We start from the raw sequence: 26771 nt of genomic DNA, 5'->3' as shown, positions 1-26771 counted from the left end.
AAATACAGTGCTTATATTTCACAGGATGCTTGCCACGTTTGGTGCACAGAATGACTGTGCTTGGTCTTTAAAAAGGTTATTTGTGTAGGACTCCCAGCTCCTTTCCTCCCAAAGTCGGTGTGTGAGTGTAATGAGTGATGCAGGAATGCAGAAGGAGAAGGAATTCTCTCCTGATTGGTGTAAAGCCAGCTCTGGCAAGGAAGTTCCCTGTTCAATAAATTATGTGTGAAAATAAATTAAAACAGCTTTTCACAGATGCTTATTAATTTTCATTCTTAATTTTTTGGGCAGCTTATGTGAAACTGAGTAGTTTAACTTAGTGGAGTTGCCAGACACTCGGACCTTTAAACTATATCTGTAGTTTAGGTACAGAGCTGAGCTGCAAGGAGTCTGGGGAAAGAAAAGAAGATATAATTGTCTCCATGTTCTCCTGGTAATGAATTTTAAAAATCTGTGTCTCTGTTCCCCATGTTTAAAATTTCCCTGGTAATAGTAAGTCATTTATGAAAGCACTATAGAAATAGATCAATGACTGTGAAATATTTTTACTTACTTTCTGTTGCAGGACTGCAGAAGAGCTTGTGAGACAAAATTAGCTTTGTTTTTAATCTGAGGTTTGCGTCATATGTGAGAAGGAAGGCCTGGTGCTGCAGTATGAAGAGTGTAACTATATGTAATATAGGTGATTATTCATTAATGCCATTTAGCCTAGTGCCTAGTGTGGTGGTAGGGTGGCAAAGGAGAAAAAAAAATATTTTGTAAAATCACAGTAAGTTTGTGCATAGAGACATCACCAAAAGCTAAGGGTATTTTGGACTTTCAAGTCTTTGTTTTTTCATTTGTAATATTGTCCCTTCAGCAACTTATTGCGAGTGTGAGAACAATGTAGAGCTGAATCTAAAGCTTGTCTAACATAGTTGTTGTTTGGTTTTTTTTTTTTATTAGAAAAGGTGGTTTTCTGGCCCATATCTGCAGCTCACCTTTAATCTCAAGAGCTGTGGTTTTCATTTGTGTTGGGAACTTGAACCACTGCCAGAAACCCAATCTGTATCCTATTCAAGGGTATATCATCCCAAATGAAATGTTGTGGGTGGGTTCTGCTGAATACTGACAGCTTTGGAGTTACGAGGTCTTGACAGTCCTGGCCTTTGAATTGATTTGCTTTTGACAGTGGTGGTCAGGAATGGGTACCGTTTTTGGTTTTGACATCAGCTTTGGCTGTTGATGTAGATGGTTTTGATCTGCTAGCAACACTTGCAAAGTGTTGAGTGTGAGAAGAGAGGTCTTGCCTGGAAGAGTTAGTGCCATAGCCCTTGTAATGGCTTGTGTTGCAGTGGAAAAACGTGTATTTTAACTAAACATCGGTATTGTTCACTGTAGATGTAGGGATAACTTTGATCGTAGGTTGTACTTCTGTACACATAACAGCTTAGATTACTATCATAATGTCAAGTAAAATTTATTGCAAAGTCTAGACATTTTATAAATTAAAGAACGTCAGGTGTGTGGCTTGATTTTTCTGAATTCGTTCTTATCCAAGCTCAATAGGGGCATGGGGGGAGTTGTAGGCTAGCACAGGAGGGACAAATTTGAGGTTGTAATGTGCATAACCAGCTGAAAACACCTAAATCTTCATAAACTTTTAGAAAGAAGGCATAGTATGCCTGAGATTTCCCTGGATGTAAAATACTTGTCAAATGCTAAATTTCTCCTAGTAAAAATATGCTATGGCTTTCCTACTGCTGAGCCTATTGCATCTGCAGTCCCTAAAACTAAATCTGGTGGCTTTTTCCTATGTTTCTATAATTAAAGTATTGCATTTCCTGGCTGTCAGGCACTGCAGAATTGATACTGGGTGTTTGCTTGTCCTCTGTACTATACGGAGACGAATGTAATTGATTTTCTTATTCTTTTCTTTTTCCCTCTACTTTCCTTTCTACCTGACTATCATTTAGGTCAACTGGAATCCTTCTCAAGTCATGTGCAGCAGGGTTCTGTCAGGAAACCACTTCTGTTTGTTCTAGTAGACGAACAGCTTGGATACTGCAATGGCCACTGTTTTCAAAGCCGCACAGTTTGTCTCGCAGACCCTAACATTGAGTCACCTGGTAGGTTTTTCTGTTAGTGGTCTTATGTGCTGTTGAAATAGTTGTTACTATCTTTACACACTTACTATTACACTTATTATAATTTTTTTTCCCCTCCAAGCATCATCTTAACGTCTGACAGGCTACCATTGTTGGAAACAATGGTTTTGGATGATCTACCAAACTTAAAGGATACATATGCCCCCTTGTACTCCTCCACTATGGAAGACTTAGAAGTGGATTTTGATTCAGGACTGGAGGAAGATGAACTGAAGCAGAAGGCTGCTCCTGAGGATTCTACGATCTTTGTAGCTTTTAAAGGAAATATAGGTGACAGAGATTTTGAGCAGAAACTAGAGATTATATTGGAGAATGTCCCTGGCCTTTTACACATGGGTAATGTACCTTCTTGTCATTTTTCATCTGTCCTTAAAATACTCATTTACCTAGGATGCTTGTACAAAGAAGTAGATTACATAGTTTTCAAGGTCGTTAGTTTGTAATAAGATTTGTTAGGGTTATTCTTGGTGAATTTGGGAGCTGTTCTTCTGAGAGACATAGAGTTGTCTCTCCAGTTGTTTTATTGTTTAAAACTGATTTCATTAGTGAGTTCATTTATTCTTATTCAGTTCCCATGTTTTACTTGGGTTTTTTTCCCTCTTTCATTCATCTCCATTACACATTGCTGTGTTATATGAAAGTGAAACCAGGCTTGTCCACACAGGAGGTGGTTTTTTGCTACCAAAACCATCCAATGCAAACCACTGCACTTCATCTGAGAATAGCTTCACTCTGGAGTAATTGTGTCAAGTCAAGACCTTACTGCCCTTTTGCTGCTACATTGACCTACTCTACCTGATGATTATTTTTTTTTCACTGATGGGGGCTCTGGAGTACTCTCACATACTGCTGTATGCCCACCGAGGTCTGGGGACAGCTGTGTAGCTAGTGAATGGTAACAGGCTTTTTGAACAATGACATCTTTTACCAGCACCTTTAGATCTGGAAAAAGATGTCTGTCCACTGTCTGAGCATCTTTGCAAAGGGTCATATGATGATTGCTTGTACGACGAGCAAGGCTATGTAACTGAGCAGCTATAAGTAAAACCTTTTTTTTGTAGACAGCTCTCCCTTGGTAGGGGGTGCAGTGTTGTGATGTCTGTGGGTCACTGTGTGTGGATCAATGATATGTTTCCTCCTCACCACCAGTTTCCCCAGAAATGCCCCTCATCTGTTATTACTTGAATGGTCAGGTTAACAGCTTAATTTCTTGTCATTAGTATAGTTTGCTATAGAAACAAATAAAGACAGGTGGGTTGCCTGAAGTGCAGTGACAGGAACACGTAACTAGAAGAGCCTTGGGGACTGGGACCACAGCAGCACTGATCTGACTTGGCATGATGTCATATAATCGCGGTCTAGAAGCCAGGGAATTGCCCGTACACACTCCCTCTCCCTCTCTCTGCTGTTTGTGAACCAAGCCTTTCCTGATAGCTACAGGTTGCCCTCCCAGCATGCTGCTCTTCTGTTCCATGGTCTTTGGAAATCAACTGTACAATGTTGTTGTACAAAGAAACCCCTGTACAATACAAAAAACTGTACAAGGAAGAATGCACCTTTCTTCTTCAGGCAGGCGGTCTTTATGTTTAAGCAAAACTAGTTTTCTAGATTACGTTTTAAAATGTTCATTGCATTGCTTGTTTTTTCAATTGTCTGCACTCAATTGACTCGATTGTCAAGTTAGTAAATAAAATTGGTTTAGACTTAACAGATGTCACGTTTGAAAAATGAGAAGCTTTGGTACTAATATCTAGAAATACTGAAACTGATAATGCATTTTTTTATATGTAAAATATTGGAACATTAATAAAAGAATAGGACTGCTCAAAACTCCTCAAAAGGAGATTTTTTAAAACTACTCCTGTCATGTTTCCAGGAAAAAACTGTTTGTAGGTAGAAAGAGGACAAGTTTAATAATACCGTTACTGTAGCAGCAGAAAAATTGCTAATTTTTGGAAAATACCTGAAGTGGTTTGGCAGGATCAGTCACTGAACACCTGTGCTGGAGAGATCTTCTGTACCTGAAACTAACCACTGATAATGTTCAAAGCCAAGTAATTATTTCAGTTTTTTCAGCTGTGATTTTTTACCAAGTTATTTCATCACACATGTTTGAAAGCTGCCTTTGCACTGACTCTTGACTGTTTTTCTTTTAAGAATCCAACCAGTTAAAACTGCAGAAGATAGAGCCTTGGAACAGTGTCCGCGTTACCTTCAATATACCCCGTGAAGCTGCTGAGCGGTTGCGAATTCTGGCTCAAAATAATAACCAACAGCTCCGTGACCTGGGAATACTCTCGGTTCAGATTGAAGGTATTTCACACCTAATTTGCTTCCAAAGGCATTAAGCTAAAATTTAAGTATACTCAACCAGCGATTTTGTGTACTTTGTTTCAATACTTCTAATTCTGTAATTTGGAGAATGACTTCTGTGGAAATATAGCTTAAGACCTCTGTTCTTTCAAGAATAGGTTTAATAATAAATACAACAGCTGAAAATCCTCTGAGCGTTAGGAAATCTCCTGAAAAAATTATCAGTGTTAGCTAGCAAAGTGTGCCCTCATTTTTTTCCCCTAATTGTTTCTTATGTGGCTTTCTTAAAAACAAGTTTTCAGTGGATTTTGCAGTTAAAATACCCATTCTGACAGTTGTCCTCTCAGGACACTCTCAGGATGAAACCAAGGGCATTTAATGCTTGTCATGGTGTTTGTTTTTGTTAAAATTGAAATCCAGAAAATAAGGGTAGTGCAATGCATAACTGTCCTAAAGCGTGCAACATAGGTGAAGTTTGTTCTTCTTTCCTTGACACCTTTTAAATGTCCTTTTGAAAGCATCTGTATTCTGCTTTTCTGTGTATCATTCAATTCACGCCAGTTGTGCCTTACTTTTAGGGGAAGGTGCTATCAATTTAGCTTTAGCTCAAAACAGAAGCCAAGATGTCCGGATCAACGGGCCCCTGGGAGCGAGCAACTCCATGCGAATGGAAACAGGGTTTCCCATGCAAGGGGGACAAGGTAAATTTCCCCGATGTTTATTTGCTTAGCTTTATACACTTTGAAATCTGTTACTAAGCTAATCATAACATTTCACTGATTATAGCGACTATTGTTTGCAGAATTTTAATTGCCATTTTAATTAAGGTCTGTTCTTGTTTCTGTACTGTCAAACCACGTCCCACATTGTGTAATCTAAATAGCTGGCTGTTTTGTCCCACAAACATTGGAGTGATTTAGGTGGGGCAGATTGATTTGTTTTGGTTTTGGTGGTTTGGGTTTTGTTGTTTTTTATTTTATGTAAAAACTATTAAAGTACATGAGTCTAGTATAGTGAATTCACTTTGAATTGCACACAAGTTATCACAGTTTTGTTTGGCTACCTTTAATGAAGATGAGCATAATCCTTTATTCAGTGTATAATAATAAACTATTTTAGATTAAATCCATTATAATTATGGGAAGGGCAAGAAACTGTCATTGTTAGTCTCTATTTTCTGGTAAACTTTTAAGGTCTGATTATAGATAATTTTTGTGGAGGGGTGTAGCTTTATTAAACTCTGCATTTTAGAGCATTGTATATGCATGATAAATCGTTAACTACAAGAGTCATTTTTGTGGTGAAAAGTTAAAAGAAAGCTACTACATAATTTATTTTAATAGCTGAATCGTCAGGCAAAATAAACTAATTAGTATCTTGGTAAATAATTTAAAGCAATTAAAAAAACCTGGAAGTGTTTTTCATCAGTGGTATTGTAAGATGCTTGTATGGCTGTTGAGGAGAAGGAATGGAAAGAACATTTCACCTCTGTAGAAACCTGATTAAAGAGTAGTTAAATCATTGTGCTTAACAAGGAATGTGAGACATGTAAAGGAAGGTTTACTCTGAAAGTGGCTGCTCTGATCTTCCCTGTGATGATCATGAGCTTCATTTCCTGCAGGTCAAGGGTATAAATGTAACAATAATATAACCAATAGGTCAACAATATAAACCATTTTATAAAAAAGTAGCCTCTGGAAGTGAAACATTGAAATTCTTCTCTTACAACACCTCAGTTACTTTCTAGTTTCAGATTTTGCAAAAACCTTAGTACATGTCCAACTTTGATACTGTCTTGTCACTTGGTAACTCCGGAGGCAAGTCATGCTCAAATAATTCAAGAGTTGGTAGTGTTTCCTTCTGATGCCTTTTTAAAGGTTTGGTGCTAAAAGAAAAGCTTCAGCATGACCTTAACTTGTTTTATACCAGGGAATCTAAACTTTCAGACAGAGATATGTGTCCTCAGGTTATTTTGGACAAAGAATTCTTTAAGTCTAAAGAAATGTTTTATTAACAAATACATTTTTTTTTCTTGTTAAAAAAGTATCTAAAATTCTTCTCTATGTAAAAACTGCAAGACTTGTTAATTTCTATTTTTATTTCTTAAGGTTTAATAAGAATGAGCAACGCTGCAGCTGTCATGATGTCCCAGAGTGGAAGTGTGCCCTCCTCTATGGTGGCAAGTGGTGCTAGTACTGAGCTGCAGCCAAGAACACCTCGGCCTTCCTCACAGCCAGGTGGTAAAAATTTAGTCACAATACTGACCTGAAAGTGTTCTTGAATTTTGATTCTTCAGAACACAGGCTTGAGCATGTAATCATAAGAGTATTCCAGAACTGTCCTGGAGTATTTCCTCTGCCCTTTCTGGAAATTACTCCTTCTGTGACGCCTCCCTGCTTCTATTAATCTGGTAAAACTTTTCAAATACTTTGGGTGCCTGTCACCAGCTTGCTTGGTATTTTGTTCAAATGCATTGAGCAGCAGCAGTGATGTTTGTGCAGTAGAACTGTTGTGACTGAACTTTGCCTTTTGATAAAGGCAAGAGAAGGATCGGCTGAATGAGGCAGATGTCTCTGGTAGGAAGCAAATGCACCAGACTGAGCACAAGTGCTTTTCAGGAGGGGTAGGTAGACTGGAAGTTTGAGGACTGGGGATCTGGGATGTGTGAATGTTTAGGGTTTATTCTTCACAATTCTGCCAGTACAAGTTATTTACATTTTGGGGCTACAGAAAAAGAAAGGGAGTTATTTGTCCCTCCATAAAATGGTGGCAGTACTTGTCAGCTTCAGTGGACCTCTGCAGTGTTTATTCTTACAGACAGCATTTTTCATAAATGTTTTAAATATTCTGGGAATATTAGTTTATGATACTACCTTACTTCCTTGTTCTGCCACTTTTTTTAACTGGTAGGGACAATAGCCCCAACAAGTGGGTTATACATACGAACAGGGGGATGAGAGGCTGGCGAGCAGCCCTGCGGAAAGAGCTCTGGGGGTCTGGGCCGGTGGCAAGTGGAACACGAGTGGGCAGCGTGCGTCCGCAGCCCAAAGGCCAGCTGTGTCCAGGGGTGCGCCGGGCATGGCACAGCGAGGTGCCCCAGTGAGGCGGCTGGCCACCCCATGCTGCACTGGTGCGGTCCCACCGCGGGTTCTGTGCGCAGCTGTGGCACCGCAAGCGGAGGACGACATCGGGCTACGAGAGTGTGTCCGGAGGAGGGTGACCAAGATGGTGAAAGGTCTCAAGGGCAAGACTTAGGAGGAGTGGCTGAGGTCACTTGGCTTGTTCAGCTTGGAGAAGAAGAGGCTGAGGGGTGCTCTCATCACCATCTGCACCTTCCTCAAGGTGGGCAGAGGAGGGGAGGTGCTGTTCTCCACTCTCTGGTGACCAGCGATAGGACACGAGGAAACTGAATAAAGCTGTGTCAGGGGAAGTTCAGACTGGACATTAGGAAAAGGTTCTCTTCACTGGGAGGGTGGTCGGTCCCTGGAACAGGCTGCCCAGGGAAGTGGTCATGGCACCAAGCCTGACAGAGTTCAAGGAGTGTCTGGATGATGCTTTTAGTCATATGGTTTAGTTTTAGGTACTGCAATGAGCAGGGAGTTGTGTCAGTGATCCTTATCGATCCCTTCCAACCTGAGATATTCTGTGATTCTATGTGTCTAGAAGACTTTAGTCTGTAGCAACAAGCACTGCGGAGCTGTCATTCTTTATTGTAGAGGTTATAAATTGGTAAGACCTGGCTTCTCAGGATTCTCAAACATTTTGAAAACTTTTAGAGCATTGCCTGTTCTGTCTGTCGGAGAAATTGGAATACAGGAATGTGAATTTTTGTGCAGAGTAAGCAAATGCAAGCAAGCAATTTACCCTTTCCTGTTTTGGGGTGGGTTTTGTCTACAGGAGGTTATTATTTTTTTTTTTTTTTTTTTTACTTTTCTTTGCTATTTTAATAGATGCAATGGACCCACTTTTATCTGGGCTAAATATCCAGCAGCAAAATCATCCACCTGGATCTTTAGCTCCCCAGCTCCATTCAATGCAGTCAGTTCCTGTAAACAGGCAGATGAACTCAGCCAACTTTCAGCAGCTACAGCAGCAGACGCAGTTGCAGACACGTCCTCCCCAGCCACATCAGCAGCCACAGCAGGGTATTCGACCTTCATTTACTTCACCAGCACAAGTTCCAGTTCCCCCTGGCTGGAACCAGCTTCCTTCTGGAGCAATTCAGCCTCCTCCAACCCAGGGAGCGTTGGGTACATTGACAGTAAACCAGGGTTGGAAAAAGGCCCCATTGCCTGGACAAATGCAGCAGCAACTTCAAGCAAGACCACCTCTAGCAACAGTACAAACTCCTACTCATCCTCCACCTCCATATCCTTTTGGAAGCCAGCAAGCTTCCCAGGCTCACTCAAACTTTCCCCAAATGAGCAATCCTGGCCAGTTTACTGCTCCTCAAATGAAAAGCCTTCAGGGGGGGCCCTCACGGGTTCCTACACCACTACAACAACCCCACCTGACCAGCAAGTCTCCTGCTTCCTCTCCCTCCTCCTTCCAGCAGGGATCTCCTGCATCATCTCCAACAGTTAACCAGACGCAGCAGCAGATGGGACCAAGGCCTCCCCAGAGTAGCACACTTCCCCAGGGATTTCAGCAGCCTGTTAGTTCTCCTAGTCGTAATCCTATGGTGCAACAGGGGAATGTACCCCCCAACTTCATGGTGATGCAGCAGCAAAACCAAGGTCCACAAGGTTTACATCCTGGTTTAGGAGGTAAGAAGTTCTGAGACCTTTTATTTTAAAAAGAGAAGAAACATAAAATGGCTAGAACTAATGTTGCTGTTAGTTTTGAAAAGATCCTTTGAAAGACAGGATAAAGGCATAGATAGAGTATAAAGTGGATATGGGTGAATTTTAGCATCAGTGTCACTTCATTTCTACTAGCTATCTCTGTCCTGCAGTGTCACAGTGATAACCTAAGGGTAGACACAGGGCCACCACAGAAAGAAATTGCTGTATGCAATTGCTCCTTAGGTCTGCCAGTCTTACTCTTCACGATTCTTCTGTTACCTTTAAGCAGGTTATTCGGAGATGGTGTGAGTTTTTTGTTTTCGGGTTGTTCTTTTTTTGGGGGTGGGGAGGATTGGTGATGGTGGATATTTTTTATTTTGAGAAAGAGAGAGAGACAGAGCATGTTAAGAACAAATGAACATTTTCTTTCTCTCTTCAGCTTCCTCTTCCACCATGTACATTTTCTGCTACAGAAGTGAGGCATTATTTTGCATCTTCCTTTCTAAGTTGTGGATGTCTCTTCTTGACCCTGTCTTTATTTGTCATTGATTTCTTTCCATACGAAAGAGGAAAGAGCTATTACTGCCATGCTGTTGTACTCCCTATTCTAAAATTTAAGAGGTCAAGGGATGTTTTAGCTGTGCCTTTGGCTGTGTTGTCTTTAGGGTTTTTTTCTTGGACCTTGGCACTCACATCTTTTACTTAATACTCCTAGAATTCTTCTCTAACAGTAAAGGAATTTAATTTGTCAGTCCCAAGATCTCTTTTGTGTCCTTGGTGTTTTTTTCCCCTTGAGCCTTTTGTAGTTCTGTGCCAGACTTGTAGCACTTCTTTCTGTTCACTTGTTTGTTCATCTTTCTCTTGAATGGCTGCCCTCAGGTACCCATACACAAGCTCTTGCTTAAGCCTTTGAAGTATTTTCTTCCTGTGCTTACACAATGAGCCACATGCTCAAAATATGAGCCACCTACACACACATATATATTCTAGTTTCTTGCATTCTCACATTGTACGTCTGAAATCTGTCCAAAAAGCTGTAAGGAATACCCATTTCTTAAGTCTGCTGACCTGGACAAGGTTCTTGGTTTCACTGTTTGTACCATGGGTCTCATTTGGATCCAGGTGAATTGTCTCTCAGTTGCAAGGTTCTGCTCTTTCAGACTGCTCTTAGGATCTGCCAGTGCCCTATACTTGGTATACCTTATCTTGTCTCCATCTGGAAGCAGTTACTTATTGTTTATTATAGTCATATTTCCCTACAGTATTGTCTGACCAGTCATGTGTCCCCGTCAGGAATCATTTCCTCTAGGGTAGCATAGCCATGACCTCTTGATAGTATAACCTCTGTATTCTCCTTCCTTTCTAAATCAACCTACTACAAACAAAACGCTACTTTTTGTGAGTCAAAAATGTTACTCCAAATAAGCTATCAGAATATATCATTTGGCCTCACTGTAGACCTTACCGCTAAAATCGGTGATGCTGCTGTGAGTTACATCCTCAGCTGATTTAAAAAGACAAGTTTCTGTTGGTTTCAGCAAAGCTGTGTTGCTTCCACTTGCTGAGATTTTTTGCCTGGCTTCTGTGCATGCTCATTCCTTGCTGCAATTTATATGTTAATTAAGTTGTAATTACATATTTTTTAATTTTTAAGCCATCTAACATTTAAAGGTTTGGTGTACATGAATACATTCAAATGCTTTCCATTTCACTGAGTTAATTTAGCAAATCAGAATTTGTATGAGATTTGGAGTAGGCCAAGTTAACACTGTTTTTTTTCTCAGTTCAGGCATTTCTATGTGCAAAACTTTTGGGAAAGTTTAGCAGACCTAAAACTGGAGAGTCCAGTGATGTGATGTTTCGGGGTGTATGTTCCATGTTTGCAGGTGTGTCATTTGACCTGTAAACTTGACTGTCTTGAAATATTAATTACAAAACTAAGACCACGTTAATTAACACAAGCAATACAATTAAGTGTGCAAGAAAGCTGTCACTGTAGAAGGAACCAAAATCAAATTCTGGCAGTGTATCGTGGGTCAGAAAAAAAGGGAGGGCAGGGTTGTTTCTAGGTCTGTGGCATCATCTATTTGGCAGTGAGTTAAAAAGAAATGGGTTCTGTTAAATCCATTTATGCTGCTGTGTTGCTAGTGCTGCTCATGTTGATAGGTAGAGGGAAGGTTTTACTTTCTGTCCCAGGGCAGCGGTGCTGTTTTGGTATGTCACAGTGTGAGTGTTGTGCCAGATAGGGGCCTGGTAAATTACTTGCTCTTGCAGTAGGAATCGCAGGATTACTTGAATGAGCAGCCATCTTGGACTCTGGACATGCTGTCTCATGAGGTTATTCGGCCCGCTCTGGTCTGAGAAGTTATTTTGAATGTGCATACACAAAGGAGTGCGAAGGAGTGTGTACCTGGTGTGTTACAGTGAGAGTTGTTGCTGAGAGGAACACATCTGTAACAAAAATGTGCATTACTTGTGTTTGCATGCATGGATTAAGTTAAGGGCCTGATCAGAGTTGAGATGCAGTAGAGAAGAAAACAACAAACTATGTTACTTTAATTTCTAGTTTCTAAGAAGTCTAACATGGACTTTTTGCCTTCTCTGTGGGATAAGTTTTGTACTTAGATTGTAGTTTGAACTGAGTCATAGTAGCTTGTTAGGCAGAATTTTTGCACAGATAAGAACTATAAATGTCTTCAGTGGGTTATTGACAAAATACACAAAGTGTATATTGACAAAAAACGCTTTCTGCCTAAACCTGTAATGTGACTCAAAGATAAGATTCTTCCTCTCATACTCCCAATTGTAGATTTTTTTCTTTTTTTGCTTCCTGTTGTTCATACTTACTAATAAGAAAATTCTTGTGTTCAGGAATGCCTAAGCGCCTCCCCCCAGGGTTCCCTGCAGGCCAGGCTAACCAGAGCTTCATGCAAGGTCAGGTGCCTTCCACAGCTCCAGGAACACCGGTGAGCAGCGGAGCACCGCAGCTGCAAACTAGCCAAAATGTGCAGCACACAGGTTTGTTTGGAATGTGGTGTTCCTCAGTTTTTTCCATTCTTTTGGTAGAAAATTACACCTTTACTTGTGTAACACAGATACTAAAACATTAAACTCTTGTCATGAACAGGGAGTTAGCTAGCGGGGTCTGCAGGGGCATTCTGTGTGTATTGCTAAAGGAGGAAAAGAAAAGCATGAGGCTGATCATGTTTTTCAATCAACCTAACTGTTGTGGATTTGGGCTGGGTACTAAATAGTATCTGTTAAGAAATCAAATGGAAGTAGCACTGAAATTTGAAGGCTATGGGTAATAAAGATACAACACAAAAGGAACTTGTGCAGAAAAAAAAGTGGTGTTAGAATCTTGTTCTGCTTTGAAAAGATTGTTTATTAGTTCCTTTGAAAGCTTTGGAAGTCTACTTAGAGTCACTCCTGTAAAAATTAAATCTTTAGTTCACAAATGTCTCCATTTAAGAATTCGATGATTTGTCTGTTGTCTGGATTATAGATAACCTGATCAAGTCATTTCATCAGTACCCCATGTGTATTTATTCTTTTAACCCATTATAAAATAAACCTCAAGGTTTGAAGCTTATTTTGGTTAGAAATTATTCTGTTGAGTTAGGTCGTATCATGGAAGATTTTCAAACTTATGTACAGATAACAACTGAAATTAAATTTCTGTTATGTCTTCTGCAGTGAGGTGCACCGGAACTACCAGTCTAAGTGTTAATTTTGAGATGTATGATGTTCTGTTTTGACAACTAACATGTATCTGTAGCATCAAACATTGCATCACAGGACTGCAAACACGTCAGATATTCAAGTTCATTGGAAAAGGGAGGAAAACAATTTTGAAGTACTTACTCAACATCAAAAGTTGTAAAAACTTATACCACTCCAATTAGTTTCTTACTGGATTTTTTTTTTTTTTTTTTAAGGTGGCCAAGGATCTGGACCTCCTCAAAATCAGATGCAAGCACCACATGGCCCACCTAATATGATGCAGACCAATCTAATGGGACTTCACGGAAATATGAACAACCAGCAGGCTGGTGCTAGTGGGGTGCCACAAGTTAACATGGGCAACATACAGGGGCAGCCTCAGCAAGGACCACAGTCTCAGCTTATGGGAATGCATCAGCAAATTGTATCCTCTCAAGGACAGATGGTAAATATTCAGGCTCAGGGATCGCTGAACCCTCAAAACCAGATGATACTTTCTCGAACTCAGCTCATGCCGCAAGGCCAAATGATGGTGACACCACAAAACCAAAATCTTGGTCCTTCTCCCCAAAGGATGACCCCACCCAAACAGATGATTCCCCAGCAGGGACAACAGATGATGTCTACACACAGTCAGATGATGGGACCTCAGGGCCAGGTCTTGTTACAGCAAAACTCAATGATGGAACAGATGATGACCACTCAGATGCAAGGAAATAAACAACCTTTTAGTACTCAAAATCAGTCCAATGTTATGACGGGGCCAGCTCAACTGATGAGAGGACCAACCCCAAACATGCAAGGAAACATGGTGCAGTTCACTGGGCAGATGATGGCACAGCAAGGCCCTGTGAATGGTAATCCTTCTCAGGTTATGGGAATTCAAGGGCAGGTTTTAAGACCCACTGGACCTGGTCCTCACATTTCTCAGCAACTTGGGGACACTACTACTACAACAAGTAATGATGTGAACTTGACACAGATGTTGCCCGATGTTTCTGTGCAGCAGCCAAACATGGTGCCTTCTCATATGCAAGCAATGCAAGGAAACAACAATGCTTCAGGGAGTCATTTCTCTGGTCATGGGCTCCCTTTCAGTACAGGGTTTAGTGGAACGCCAAATGGGAATCAGATTTCCTGTGGGCAGAATCCTGTTTTTCCTGTCAATAAAGATGTTACACTCACAAGTCCGCTCTTGGTTAACCTTCTACAAAGCGATATATCGGCAGGACACTTTGGTGTGAACAACAAACAAAATAATCAGAATGCCAACAAGCCGAAGAAGAAGAAGCCTCCAAGGAAGAAGAAAAATAATCAACAACTAGAACAAACAGCGTAGGTTTAGTATTACATTGCTTTTATAAGGGGCATGGGGAAGCTCCACAGGCAGCTTGTCAATATTTTTTCAGGAAGTATGGGGTGAGAAAGGATCTGCATTGTTTCATATTCTGGTGATTTCTCTCAAGAGTTAAATGATAGCCCACTGACAAGTCTGCCACAGAAAGTTTGTTCAAGACTAAAAAAACCCCATGCAAACATCCCAGCTCAGTTATAAACCCAATTATAGCAGTACTGGTTTTTACCTTTACTGGGTAAAGGAAGCATAGAGTTTGCCACAGCCATTGGAAGGGGACGCTGCCTTTTTTAAGCAGTCTGACAGTTGTGATCAGAGGTTGGGAAGTACTTTCAGAAGAATTAAAAGCATCCGTATAACATGTGCAGTAGATATTTGCTGGGGGGTTGTTTCTCTAATTATATGTATATCCTGACATGTTTCTGCCTGGAGTTGTGCTGGACTTCTCTCTTGAAGCTGCAGCTAGAATTTAGAGGGAGGAATCTGGTGCTTTCTGGGTCTGATGATAACAGGCCCAAGCAGTGCTGATCTTCTTTGCCTAGGAGAGATTAGGAAGGAGAAATATCCAAAGCTTTTGAGAGGAAAGAGGCAAATGAATAATATTGAGAGATAAGGAATGAATGTACCTGCTTAGCGGAAATATGAGATTGCTGAATTTCTTCATTCCTCTTTGGCCAGCATATTCTTTATTGGCCAGCTGTCCTGTAACCGTTTGCTGTTGACGGTTTACCCGTACCAGCACAGGTGGTAGACTACTGCTGCTGTAGCATTATTCAGGGACATTGACAAGAATCCACCTGATGGAACTTCTGAGGATTGTTTCCAGTCTGCTTTAGAAAAAAAAAATGGGAAAACTGCACAGAGAATTCCAGCACAGGGCTATCCAAATTTCAAAGTTAAATTCTTAAAAGGAAGCAAACAAAATGTAGCAGTGGCACATTAAGCTACTGGTGTGGCTCTGGTTCCACCAGTCCCATTCCTTTGAATAATCATTTTAAGTCTTTAACCTGAAGTTTACACTTTTCCAGAGGCAGATGTCCAGTTCAGTGCACAGTTGTTGGCATACAAGTACTAAGCAACTGTTCATTATTTTATTTTTCTCTCTTGGTTATTCAGTGTGTAGCCCCAACCTGCGTTTTCTGTATAGTGTCAAGATTCCTTCATGGGGATGGAATTAATTTTCCTATGGACATTGTAGTTTGGGACTGAGATGACTCACATCATCTATAGCAAGTGGTCCTTAGTGACAATTGTTAATTGGTGTATCTAGTACTAAAATAAAATTCAGGAGCTGTTATGTACATTTTACAGGTGCAGAAATGCCGCATGGCCAAAATAAAAGAAAGCATGCTAATTTAATAGACCTTGAAAAAAGTATTTCAAATACCTGCTGTATAATGATATATGGTCATGGTATGGCCTCTCAGCTCAACACAGCTGCAAACAGGCCATGTGATTTCAGATTAAATCTGAAGGAGTACACACTCTACAGCCAGCTGTGGAAACCTGCTCAAAGTAACTCAGCTAGAGCCAAGTGGCCAGCGTGCAGATAGAGTGCAGCTTCAGGGTGACTTGGAAACCCTGGAAACTGAGATACCAGCTCATCTCTTTCAGTGCCTAACTCATTATGCTTCCACTTCTGAAATGTGTAGGGCAGGGCTCCTTCGTGGCCAGGGAGGCGGTCGCAGACAGCCACGACCCATCCTGCTGCAGCGCTGCCGCAAGGAGCAGGGCAGGCTGGTAGGGAAGGCTGTAGGTGATGATGTGCTGGGCTTTCTAGCTTTGATAGTCTTTGGCTACATGAAAGGGAGGTATATGAGGGCATGTAGGTGTCTTCATTTTGCATTCCAGAAATTTTAAGAGCAAGTAATTTGGCAAGAGTGAGTTGTAACAGTGCGCTGCACAAGGTAGTGTCCTGTGGTCCAGTTGTAAAGAAAAGTAGCATAATAGTAGGATGTGCATCTTCCTGCTTTTGATACATTTGATCCCACAGAGAGTCTCAAATAAATAGCAAGCAGATACATTCCTGTTTGTTGTTCACCTGACATTCAAAGCTATGCAGATGTCTTTCAAACGGTAACTGTCTTTTCTTTGTATCAAAAACATCCATGTTGCATAGCTGCTACCCAACAGCAATCTGTATAGTGCTGGCAGACACTGCTGATAATTTGCAGCAAAGTAAAACATGCAAACCTTGCATCACTGTTAGTCATCTGCATCTTTCATGGAAAGTTTTGGTTTGGTTCTTTTTTTTTTTTTCCTGCCCCAAATCAAAGACAAAGATGGCCTTGTATTTCTAGGTAGGAAAGATCTGGTGCTATCTGTAAAAAAAATAAAATGCTTCAATTCTAAATAGATTCCAATAAAATAATAGTAACCAGTACTGGTAGCAAGCTGTCTTGCCATGGAAATGACAGAGGATTCAGAGGGAGCAGATGAGTTGGCACTCTCTTCTGAAAAGAAAATCTGTTAATCATTAAAGAAAAGCCTTGTTATGATTTTGTTTTCATTGGTCTTGCTGATGATCACCCAGCTTCATTGTGGCCTGAGAGTATCAGTAAGTGGATATATAAAGCTCTTCTGAGTTTACAAAGTCCTACAAGACTATTTACTTGTTAAAAAGCTTTCACAATAAAAGAAACTTAAATTGCAGCTTTTCTATTGAGCTATGATAACTCAAAAGAGTTCCTAGCTCTTAAATAAATACACAACAATCTGATTAAAAGCTTTAACAAAGGAAATCCCACTTCGTACTTATTCTGTCTCTTAAATTTTCACTGAACGTTCTCTTGCTGTTGCTACCTGCAGAATGATGTTTTGGCACCTGATATGGATCAGCATTTTGTTTCTTAATGGGCTATATATTAATCACTTTATCCTTGCAGGAGCATTTAAAAGGGACATACCCTTATAAATGTTTTTGAGATCATTCTCCAGCAAAAGGAGGGTGACTGCAGTGAGAGCTGGCTGTAGTACCTTCCTGCCTCATTGGCCCTCGGCTTCCCTAGCATCGTTAGGCAAGCTCAGTGTTTTCCTGTCTTGGAATTGCTGATTCTTTTAAATCTGATTCAGCTCACTTTCTTTTGCGTCAGAAGTAAGTGGGATGCTTTTCATCTCGGCTTCTCTGTCATTCTTCCTTAGAAATTTTAGAATTTAGAGCAGCAAACCTTGTGTGGAAATGCAGTTAATTTGATAAACACATTAACATTATTCTGGTTTTTTTCTTGGAAATAATTTCTGAGATATAACATAGTAACAAAAGTACCACTAGTAATATGGTTTGTAGACTGAGCCATATTGGAATGTAAGTAGGGTAAGTGAGCTACTGAATTTATTCAGCTGAATCTAAAATAGTTTTAACGGTTTGCTTAATTGAGCAACTCAGCATTGGAATGAAAACCAAGGTATTTTGGAAAAGTAGGTTGTTTAAAAGTGATTGTACCTGTTTTCTGGACCTGAAGACTGTAGGTAGTGGGATGTAAACTGAGGAAAAACATGCTAGATTAAATGGGATTATAGATAAAACATGTTAGTTAATTCTGTTAAACACATGCAGAAACATACAGTTGTTTAATGTTCCCCTGTGCACAGATCATAAACATCATGTGTACTGGTAGGACAGAAACAATTTACCGGTTTACACTCTGAAATAACTGCTAGCGGTCAGATTTGCAGTCTCCAGTGCGAAGTGTGATGTGCAGAAGTAATGTGCGGATGGTGAACAGCACTGCAGCCTAAGAAATTTTTCTCAGCCAGCTTCAGAGAGCTTGTAACCGTAGGTCCGGAGGTGGCAGTCCCCCTGTACACATGGGAAATGAAACTTAGGTAGTGTCACAGGACGACTGCTTTTCTGTAAAAGAAAAAGTGTAGAGCATTGTCAGCAGGGCTGGTTCTGCTTGCATCCGTACTGTAATTTTATTTCTGCACACCTTATTTCATATCTGCAGCCCTTTCGGGGGTTGAGTTTGTTTGGGGTTTTAATTTGTCTCCTGGAGTGTTCTCTCCACTCTGATGAAGGATTTTGTATCTGAAGGTCGTGCTTGGGAATGCAGCTGGTGTTCCCTTATGACAGTCGATGCTGTACCTGATATGCAGTTGGATTTTTTTGTGTGGTGTTTTTGGGTTTGTTAATTGGTTTGGTTTTTTTTTTACACCCAGAGCAATAGGAAAGAAGAACAAATAGGGAATATTTGTCCCTCTTACACAAATTTGTCATCTTGCTTGCTATTCGTATTCAGAATGTGGGGGTTTTTTTTATGAGTGCTGGTTGCTAAATATGCCCAGTGAATTTCAGCAACATTCAAAATTGAAGTTATGTTTCAATTTTCCAGCAATTACAGTAGCAGTGTTTCATACAATAACTGCTCTACTTTGCTAGCCAACTAGTGTCTGTTTTGCAGGGTTTGTACAGCTTGCCTGGTTAGACCCATCTGGCACGAGATGTTTTCTAAGAATTGATTTTGCACCATGATTGTTTTCTAGGTTAAACCTGTTTGTGCAGTGATGCTTTGCATCAGCTTTATCTAATCTTTAACTGTAGCATTTTTAATCTCCCATGATTGTATTCACAATTTTAGGCAGTTATTCCAGTTCACATTGCTGGCACCTACATTAAAGGTTGCAGGTCCTCTGGGTGATTTTGCTGCCAGAACGTTTCTTCATTTATGGCTGCTAATATAATGCTTCTGGGGCGTGTGTATGTATTTTGCCAGTTTTAATCAAATTTATTGGCGGAGGCATGTAAGCCTATAACAACACTATTACAAAAATTGGTGGTGTGCTGGATTAGGCAAAAGGTTTAACTCCAGATGCTTTCCCTGGCAATCTTTGTGTGCTCAGCAGCAGTGCTTGGAACGGTTCTGTGTTTGCCCCATTTCTTTCCTTTCTTCTCTCTTGATTTATGTTCTCCTCAGTTTTGACTCATGAAAGTTCAGGGACTTTCAGGTCACACACTGCTTTCTGAGTGTTGGTTAGGTAGCTAATAGGATATTAGACAGGCTTGGCTCTCTCCATGTCAGCTGTACAGATGCCAGAAACAGTTACACTCAAGGAAAATTGAATAAGATAGATCTCTCTGGCTTTATGTACTTTGAATTCTTACTTTGCTGAAAATTTCTTTTGTCCTTGGCATTTCTGCATGATTCTGCATCTTTTTTGGGAGTGGGTTTATTTTGCTGTCATTAATTTTAGCTCAGAGCTTTTATTATGTAGATTTCCGTACAGCCTTCACATAGTCATGATAAGCAGTTAAGGTCTTTTATTCTTCAGCCCTCTCTATCTTACATCCCCTGGGCATGTATATTGACAGCTATAGAAACCTGCTTTTTTTGTAAGTCTGCAAAAGCTGTCCTGATTCAGTGGAAGTACTGGGCATGAATCTGGCTGATTTAAAAATGTCTTAGAGAGTCTCCTGGAGTGTCAGGTACCCCTGGAGAAGGACTCAGGGGTACTGGTGGGTGAAAGACTGAATATGAGCTGGCAGCGTGCACTCACAGCCCAGAAAGCCAGCCGTACCCTGGGCAGCATCACCGGCTGTGGGGCCAGCAGGATGAGTGAGGGGATTCTGCCCCTGCTCTGCCCTGGTGAGACCCTTCCTGCAGCGCTGTGTTCGGCTCTGGGGCCCCCAACATAGCAAGGACATGGGCTCCTTGAGCAGGTCCACAGGAGGCCACGAAGATGCTCAGGGGGCTGGAGCACCTCTTTGCTGAAGACAGGCTGAGAGAGTTGGGGCAGTTCAGCCTGGGGAAGAGAAGGCTCCAGGGAGATCTTACAGCACATTCCAGTGCCTAAAGGGGGCCGACAAGAAAGCTGGAGAGGGGCTTTTTACAGGGGCATGTAGTGATAGGGCAAGGGGGGCGGCTTTAAACTGAAAGAGGGTATGTGTAGATTAGATTTAGTAAGAAATTCTTTGCTGTGAGGGTGGTGAAGCCGAGAGCAGCTGTGGGTGCCCCATCCCTGGCAGCATCCAAGGCCAGCTTGGACGGGGCTTGGAGCAACCTGGTCTAGTGGAAGGTGTCCCTGTCCACGGCAGGGATTGGGAACTAGATGGTCTTTAAGGTCACTTCCAACCCAGAGCATTCTGTGATTCTGTGGTCACTTGCAGAGCATCAGTACCCCACAAAGGTCTGTGCTCTGGCAAGTGACTGTATAATGTCAGTGCATTTTTGCTGTGATGTTAACAAAGGTCTCTGATACCCTGAGCTCATCATTTCTGGGTACAATACTGGAAGAAATGGTGCCATCATTAAATTAAATTTCTACACATCTACCCATGATACTTACTTATCTATACAGATGTTGCAGCAGTATTAGAGTGAAGCCTATTTAATTTATATATCTATTTCATTTGGAATGTTCATTGACATTCTCTTAGTTACAAAACACAGATTCAAAGTAGAAACAAAGAAAATAAATGCTTAAGATCAATTGAGTGCCAGGCAACTTATTTCCTTTTTAGTAGTATTTAGGGCACAGGAGTGCCTGTCAGCAGACACTCTGGGGCTCTGTGTTCAACTTTGTCATGTTATACCAGAGGTGGTGGTGCATATTTTTGAGTTACTTGCAGGTCTGTGAAAAGTGCTAGGAATTAATTACTTGAATGCTTATAAAAGCAGAAGTCAAACACTGATGTGAGGACTGGATCTTAATTGCAGTTATTTTTCTTTCAGTTCTTCAGAACCGCGTCCAGCTGGCCTGGAGGAGAGTGATCAGTCATCAATGTCTGGAGAACAAGGAGTGAATTTAGATAATTCAGGCCCTAAACTTTCAGATTTCGCAAGTAGGCCACCAGGTAGTGGGATTTTTCTGTGGATTATCTAAATGTAATTAACTATAGGAAAGATTTTAATTGATCTTTGTGACAGTTTTATTTTATTTGTGTTATCGCACATTCGAAGTCCAAAGCTTTTTTTCCTCCTAGTAACTAATTGGTACCATTTTGTGTTTTCTTTGAATTAACTCAAAATGAAGAGGTGGACACACTGTCATGTATCATACTGCAGGTGTCATACTGAATACTGTTGAGTTACAAAGCCATAATATAATGGGTCAATAATTCTGTATTTCTAGCTTTAGCACAGACTGATGCCTTAAAAATTTAGCATTAACCAACAGCTGAGTTTTGAGAACTAAGAAATAAAGGTTGCAGTTGGAATTATCCTTTGCATGTAGAGGATTAAATCCAAAGTCCACAAAGGAATTTGTATTATAAGCCACACGGTGGTTCTTAGCACTGTTTTTGTCCAAGTAATATGTGACAGATTCTGCTTTGTACACCGGAAAATGTCAGATCTGTAGCAGGTATGCTAGTCCATGTTCCACAGGGTCTGTCATACAAATCCGTTTTAAGGAGTATTAATCAGTTAAAGTCCAAGTCTACATTTTAAGTGAAACAAGCCCATGGACCAGTTGCAAAGACTTTACAAGTGGCATGAATCTGGAGTAATACCTAGTGGCTGATTCAGTATACTAAGAGATCTCCAACTAGATGTCATGCAAGTCATTTATGTGTTACTTGTTAAAAATACTTTTACTTAAAATCTTTGTCCTTATTTGTAAAGCCTATTTCATTAATGTGGCTCATGCATATAAGATAAACAGGCTCCTGGCTATACTTTCTGTCTGATCCTGTTGGTTACAGAAATTCTGCTTTCTCTGATCTTCCCTTAGATGTAATGAGTGTATCATCTTGTTGTCTTAGGTTATCCATCTCAGGCAGTGGAACAAAGACCACTTCAGCAGATGCCACCTCAACTAATGCCACATACCCAGCAGCCACAACAGCAGCTGCAGCAGCCACAGCCACCACCCCAGCAAGCCCAGGCACCACCACAGACACCGCAGCAGCAGCAGATGATGATGATGCTTATGATGCAGCAGGATCCCAAATCGGTCAGACTCCCCGTACCACAGGGAGTTCACCCACCTAGAGGGCCTCTGAATCCAGATGCTCAGCGAATGCCCCTGCAGCAGAGTGGTAACATACCAGTAATGGTTAACCTCCAAGGTCCTGGATCCGTGCCTCCGTCTCCTGATAAACAAAGAATTTCCTTGCCAGGCAATCCTCCCCTGGGAAATAATGCAAGAAAAATGGTTTATCAAGATAATGTACAGAATCCTTCCAGCTCACCCCTTGGAGAGGTTTCATCAGTATCCTCCCTTCCAGAAGGAGGTGGAGCTGAAGGCCCCCCAGCATCAGGAGCTCAGAATAATTTGACATCTCATTTAGTGGTTTCACAGAACCAGTTAATGATGACTGGACCCAAACCTGGCCCATCCCCACTTTCAACTGCTCAAGGTGCAAGTCCCCAGCAGCAGTCTAATTCTCTGCCTAGCACTCTTACACACCATTTTCCAAATGTTGCCACCCCATCACAAACTTCAAGGCCTAAAACCCCAAACAGAGCAAGCCCAAGGCCATACTATCCTCAGACTCCTAATAACCGTCCACCTAGCACGGAACCATCAGAAATTAGCTTGTCTCCAGAAAGACTCAATGCTTCTATAGCTGGTCTGTTCCCTCCCCAGATTAATATTCCTTTACCTCCCAGGCCTAATATCAATAGAGGATTTGATCAGCAGGGTCTTAATCCCACTACTTTGAAGGCCATTGGACAGGCCCCATCAAATCTCACAATTAACAATCAGTCTAGTTTTGCTGCACCACAGCCACACAAATTGGAAGGTGTGGTCGTTAATTCAGCAAAACAAACCAACACTGGAGGAACAAAGAGAGCAAGTCCAAGCAATAGTCGAAGGTCCAGTCCCGGATCCAGCAGGAAAACTACACCAAGCCCTGGCAGACAGAATTCAAAAGCAGCTAAATTATCACTGACAGCTCAGCAGAATCCATCTCTCTTGCAGAACATGGAATTACAAAGAAATATGATGGCTGGTCCCTCTTCTTTGTCAACGCCTGTGACTACAAGCTTTCAAAATAATATGCTAAGTAATCAGAATCCTGCAATTTCTGCACCTGCTATGACTGGCATTCCTGAGGACAATAAAGAGAGCCTTAGCATGCCTCAGGATAATGAGTGTCAAAGTGTACAAGGTGTCCAAGGTAACAAAGACCAGCCTGGTATTGAATTAAAAGGTATCCCTGCTCCAGAAATGAAAATGTTGGTTCCAGAAGAACAGTCAAAAAAAGACGGGCAGGCCTCGGAGACCAGTAAGCTTCCAGTCTTGGAGGAAAGTAAATCTATGGTATCTCCTGCTATGAGGGAGGCACCAACTTCTTTAAGTCAACTTCTTGATAATTCTGGAGCTCCTAATGTAACCATTAAGCCCCCTGGTCTTGAAATGGCACCGATAGTCACCACTGGTGAGGAGCTAAAAAAGGTAGCTGTCATTCCTCCGATGCAAGATTCATCCTCAAGCAAAGAGCCATCTAATTCACTTAGCTTGCCTCAAAATAATGAGCCCTGCTCAAATCCAGGGCACCAGGAACTGGGAGAAATAAACTCAAACGCTGCACAGAGTGTTCCTCCAGTAATGCAAAGGCCTGTTAGCTCTTCTTCTATTTCAGGTCCTTTACCCCCCAACCAGATAACAGTTTTTGTAACTTCAAACCCTATTACATCTTCTGCTAATACGTCAACGCCATTGCCATCTCACTTGCAACCCGCATTAGTGTCAACTGTTGTCACAATGCCCAATGTGGGGAACAAAGTTATGGTTTCTGAGGGACAGTCAGCAGCTCAGTCTAACGCCCGGCCGCAGTTTATTACTCCTGTTTTTATAAACTCATCGTCGTTAATTCAGGTTATGAAGGGCTCTCAATCAAGTACAATTCCAGCAGCCCCGATGACCTCTAACTCGAGTCTCATGCCTCAGTCGGTTGCGGTTGTTGGTCCTTTGCATATACCACAGAATATAAAGTTCTCCTCTGGGCCTGCTCCTCCCAGCACGTCGTCCAGCAGTCCTGTGTCTAGTATTCCCACCAGCAGGCCACTGGTTCTTAACCCCTTGGCATCTCCTATTCAGCTGCCTTCTCCTGCTGCAACTTCTTCCAGTGCTCCTTTGCATCTTCCTGCTCAGCAAGTCAAAGACTTCAGCCCGGAGGAGACTTCTCAAAGCGGTGGCTCCGGTGACCAGTGCTCCGTTACAGCAGCGCAGCCCGGACCTGTTGTGTCACCTCTGCTTACGAGTAGTCCAGGGTCTGGGAACAGACGCAGCCCTGTTTCATCAAGTAAGGGGAAGGGAAAAGTAGACAAGATCGGCCAACTCTTGCTGACTAAAGCATGCAAGAAAGTCACTGGCTCCCTTGAGAAAGGGGAAGAGCAGTATGCTATGGATGGAGAAGTAGAAGGTCAGGGACTAGAAACGCTGGTCCCAAATAGTTTGGGAACCGAGCAATCACCAGCAGAACTAGATAATAAAACTGTGACACCTCCAGCACCCAGTGTTACAAAACAGAGCACTTCTGGGCCTGGCAGTTCGAGTGTCAGCACCATGACTGCTGCTCCTGCCTCTGCATCGCCAAGTGTGGCAGCCAGCACTCCTCCTGCCAGCATGCTGTCGGCCGGGACCCCCCCTGCCATGCCGGACCTTGCCCCCATGGCACCAAGCTCTAATGGCAGCAATCACGGCGGTTTGCCGGCTGAGCAAACCGGGGGTGGTGTGCTGGAGGAAAAAGCAGGAGCACATCAGGAAGTGCTACAAAGTGCAGGTAAGTGCAGTGCAGCCCTGCATAAGTGGAAGAAATAAGATGGCTTTTGTAAACTTCCGAGGTGCTTTTCCATCAGCATAATAGCAGTTAGACACTGTAGCAAAGGCTGACGCCTGCTTTTTTGTTTCCAATAGCTGAATGACACACAGGCTTGTATTTCACTGAGATTCACCTTTCAGGTGTTTTATTTCAGTTTCCATTTATTGCTTAAATGGGGTATTTGTCATGAACCTGTGATGGAATAACAGGAGTGACTTCATGTAACTGTTAGAAGTGAGAGGAGGAAAAGTGGGTGTATCAGTAATGACAGAAGTAATACTTAAGGTGCCTTGTACACTGGTGTTCTGCTGAGTCTTGCCAGAGACTTTTTAGTTTTGTAACTAATTTCAATTTATTGACTCTAATTACGCTATTTTGAGTTAATCCTAATAATACTAGTTCCCTCTTTGAATAACCTTAACCCTCTAGGGGAACAGCTGGGTAACCTCCAGAAGAAAGAAAAGAACAACACCAAAACCCCTTCTGTCTAGGGAAAAATTAAAATGCTCATTTCAGAGAAATAGCTGGAAAAGTGATTATAAGTGAATTTCACCCAATTCAAAAACATAAAATACCTTCATATCTGAACTGTTTTCTTCTTCACTATTTTGATTTGAGCATGACAGACTTTTTTTATGACACTGCAGCTATTTCTTGATGCCATTTTTAATCTATTGAAAATGGTGTGGAAATAAACCATCACTCTTGAAGTAAGCTGTCTGATTATCTGTTGTGCTTTACATCATGGATTTAGACACAGAAGATAAAGTCATGGAAGATAAAATCCATAGAATTTAGTGGAACTGAGAATTTCAGCTTGAATGTGACTTTCCCTGTGGCTGTTAGATGTATGTCATAGCTGTATGCCACTAGAAAATGGAAATGTTTACTTTGAGCTTCATAGAAGGAATTCTGGTTTGTTCGGAGAAAAATGAAGTGAATATTTTTTAAAAAACAGGAATGTTTTACTTTTTCTCTTCACATTCATTATATCACATAGAAGACTATTAGGCATTAGCTCAACAAGAATTGTTTTTCCATCTTATGTTTTAGCTTGGCAACCTAAGCTATGTTAAGTCACATCATCTTACTGACAAAGGACTTCAAGGGAACTTCTGGAGCGTATTTGCACTCTCGCAATTTAATTGAAAGAGTGAGGGCATTGATTCATTAACAAAGATGCTATTTTTCCCCAGAACTTCTGTTGAAATGAGCATTAAACTGAGGGAGACTAAACTCTTTAATTTCTAGGAATTTCTTTAATTTCTCAGTCTGGTGAAAAACCATTAACTTTAAAAATGTGGTTTATGATACCTAATTTCATCACTTACTCTAGTCTGAGAAAACTTGCTTGGGATAGTTTTGCCGGAGTTTTTTGTAAGACTGGGGAGGTATATGTGATGGTGGGAAAGTAGAGAGTAAGCTAAAAAAATTATGTCTGTAAATGGAAAAAATGCGGTAAGCTGGAAGATACAGCATTTTGTAAAAGCAGCCCAATCACACAACAGAAAATTCTTGTGACTCCCTTTGAAAATAATGCTTTTTCCCTCCACTTTTATTCTAGCATCCTCTCAACATTTAACACAGAAAAAAAGTTCAGTTGCAACATCAGAAAGTACTGTTCAAAGAACAGGTAAATCTTTACTTTGGAAAAGCAGAACATAGGTGAACTAAGCTCTTTATGTTTGTAACTGAAAATGCATTTCTTTTAATGCATATTTAATGGTCACTAATATGCTTGG

At 41.3% G+C, this 26771-nt stretch overlaps 1 protein-coding gene across 4 annotated transcripts in view; it reads left to right on the top strand.

Moving 5' to 3' along the window:
- NCOA6 (nuclear receptor coactivator 6) overlaps positions 1–26771 on the top strand; it is a 46155-nt gene that overhangs the window by 10306 nt on the left and 9078 nt on the right. For all 4 annotated transcript variants that reach the window (XR_008734298.1, XM_055722972.1, XM_055722974.1 and 1 more), the window contains exons 3-13: positions 1956–2108; positions 2209–2483; positions 4305–4460; positions 5039–5161; positions 6569–6697; positions 8411–9226; positions 12116–12262; positions 13183–14302; positions 20990–21111; positions 22021–24990; positions 26594–26662. Coding sequence is in view for 3 of the 4 variants with exons in the window: in XM_055722972.1 (XP_055578947.1) it covers positions 2249–2483; positions 4305–4460; positions 5039–5161; positions 6569–6697; positions 8411–9226; positions 12116–12262; positions 13183–14302; positions 20990–21111; positions 22021–24990; positions 26594–26662 (5887 nt within the window). In the remaining variant the exon portion in view is untranslated. The remainder of the gene's footprint in view (positions 1–1955; positions 2109–2208; positions 2484–4304; positions 4461–5038; positions 5162–6568; positions 6698–8410; positions 9227–12115; positions 12263–13182; positions 14303–20989; positions 21112–22020; positions 24991–26593; positions 26663–26771) is intronic.

Source organism: Falco cherrug, chromosome 10 (genome assembly GCF_023634085.1).
Source record: "Falco cherrug isolate bFalChe1 chromosome 10, bFalChe1.pri, whole genome shotgun sequence".
NCBI lineage: Eukaryota > Metazoa > Chordata > Aves > Falconiformes > Falconidae > Falco > Falco cherrug.
This window is presented reverse-complemented; position numbering and strand designations above follow the sequence as displayed.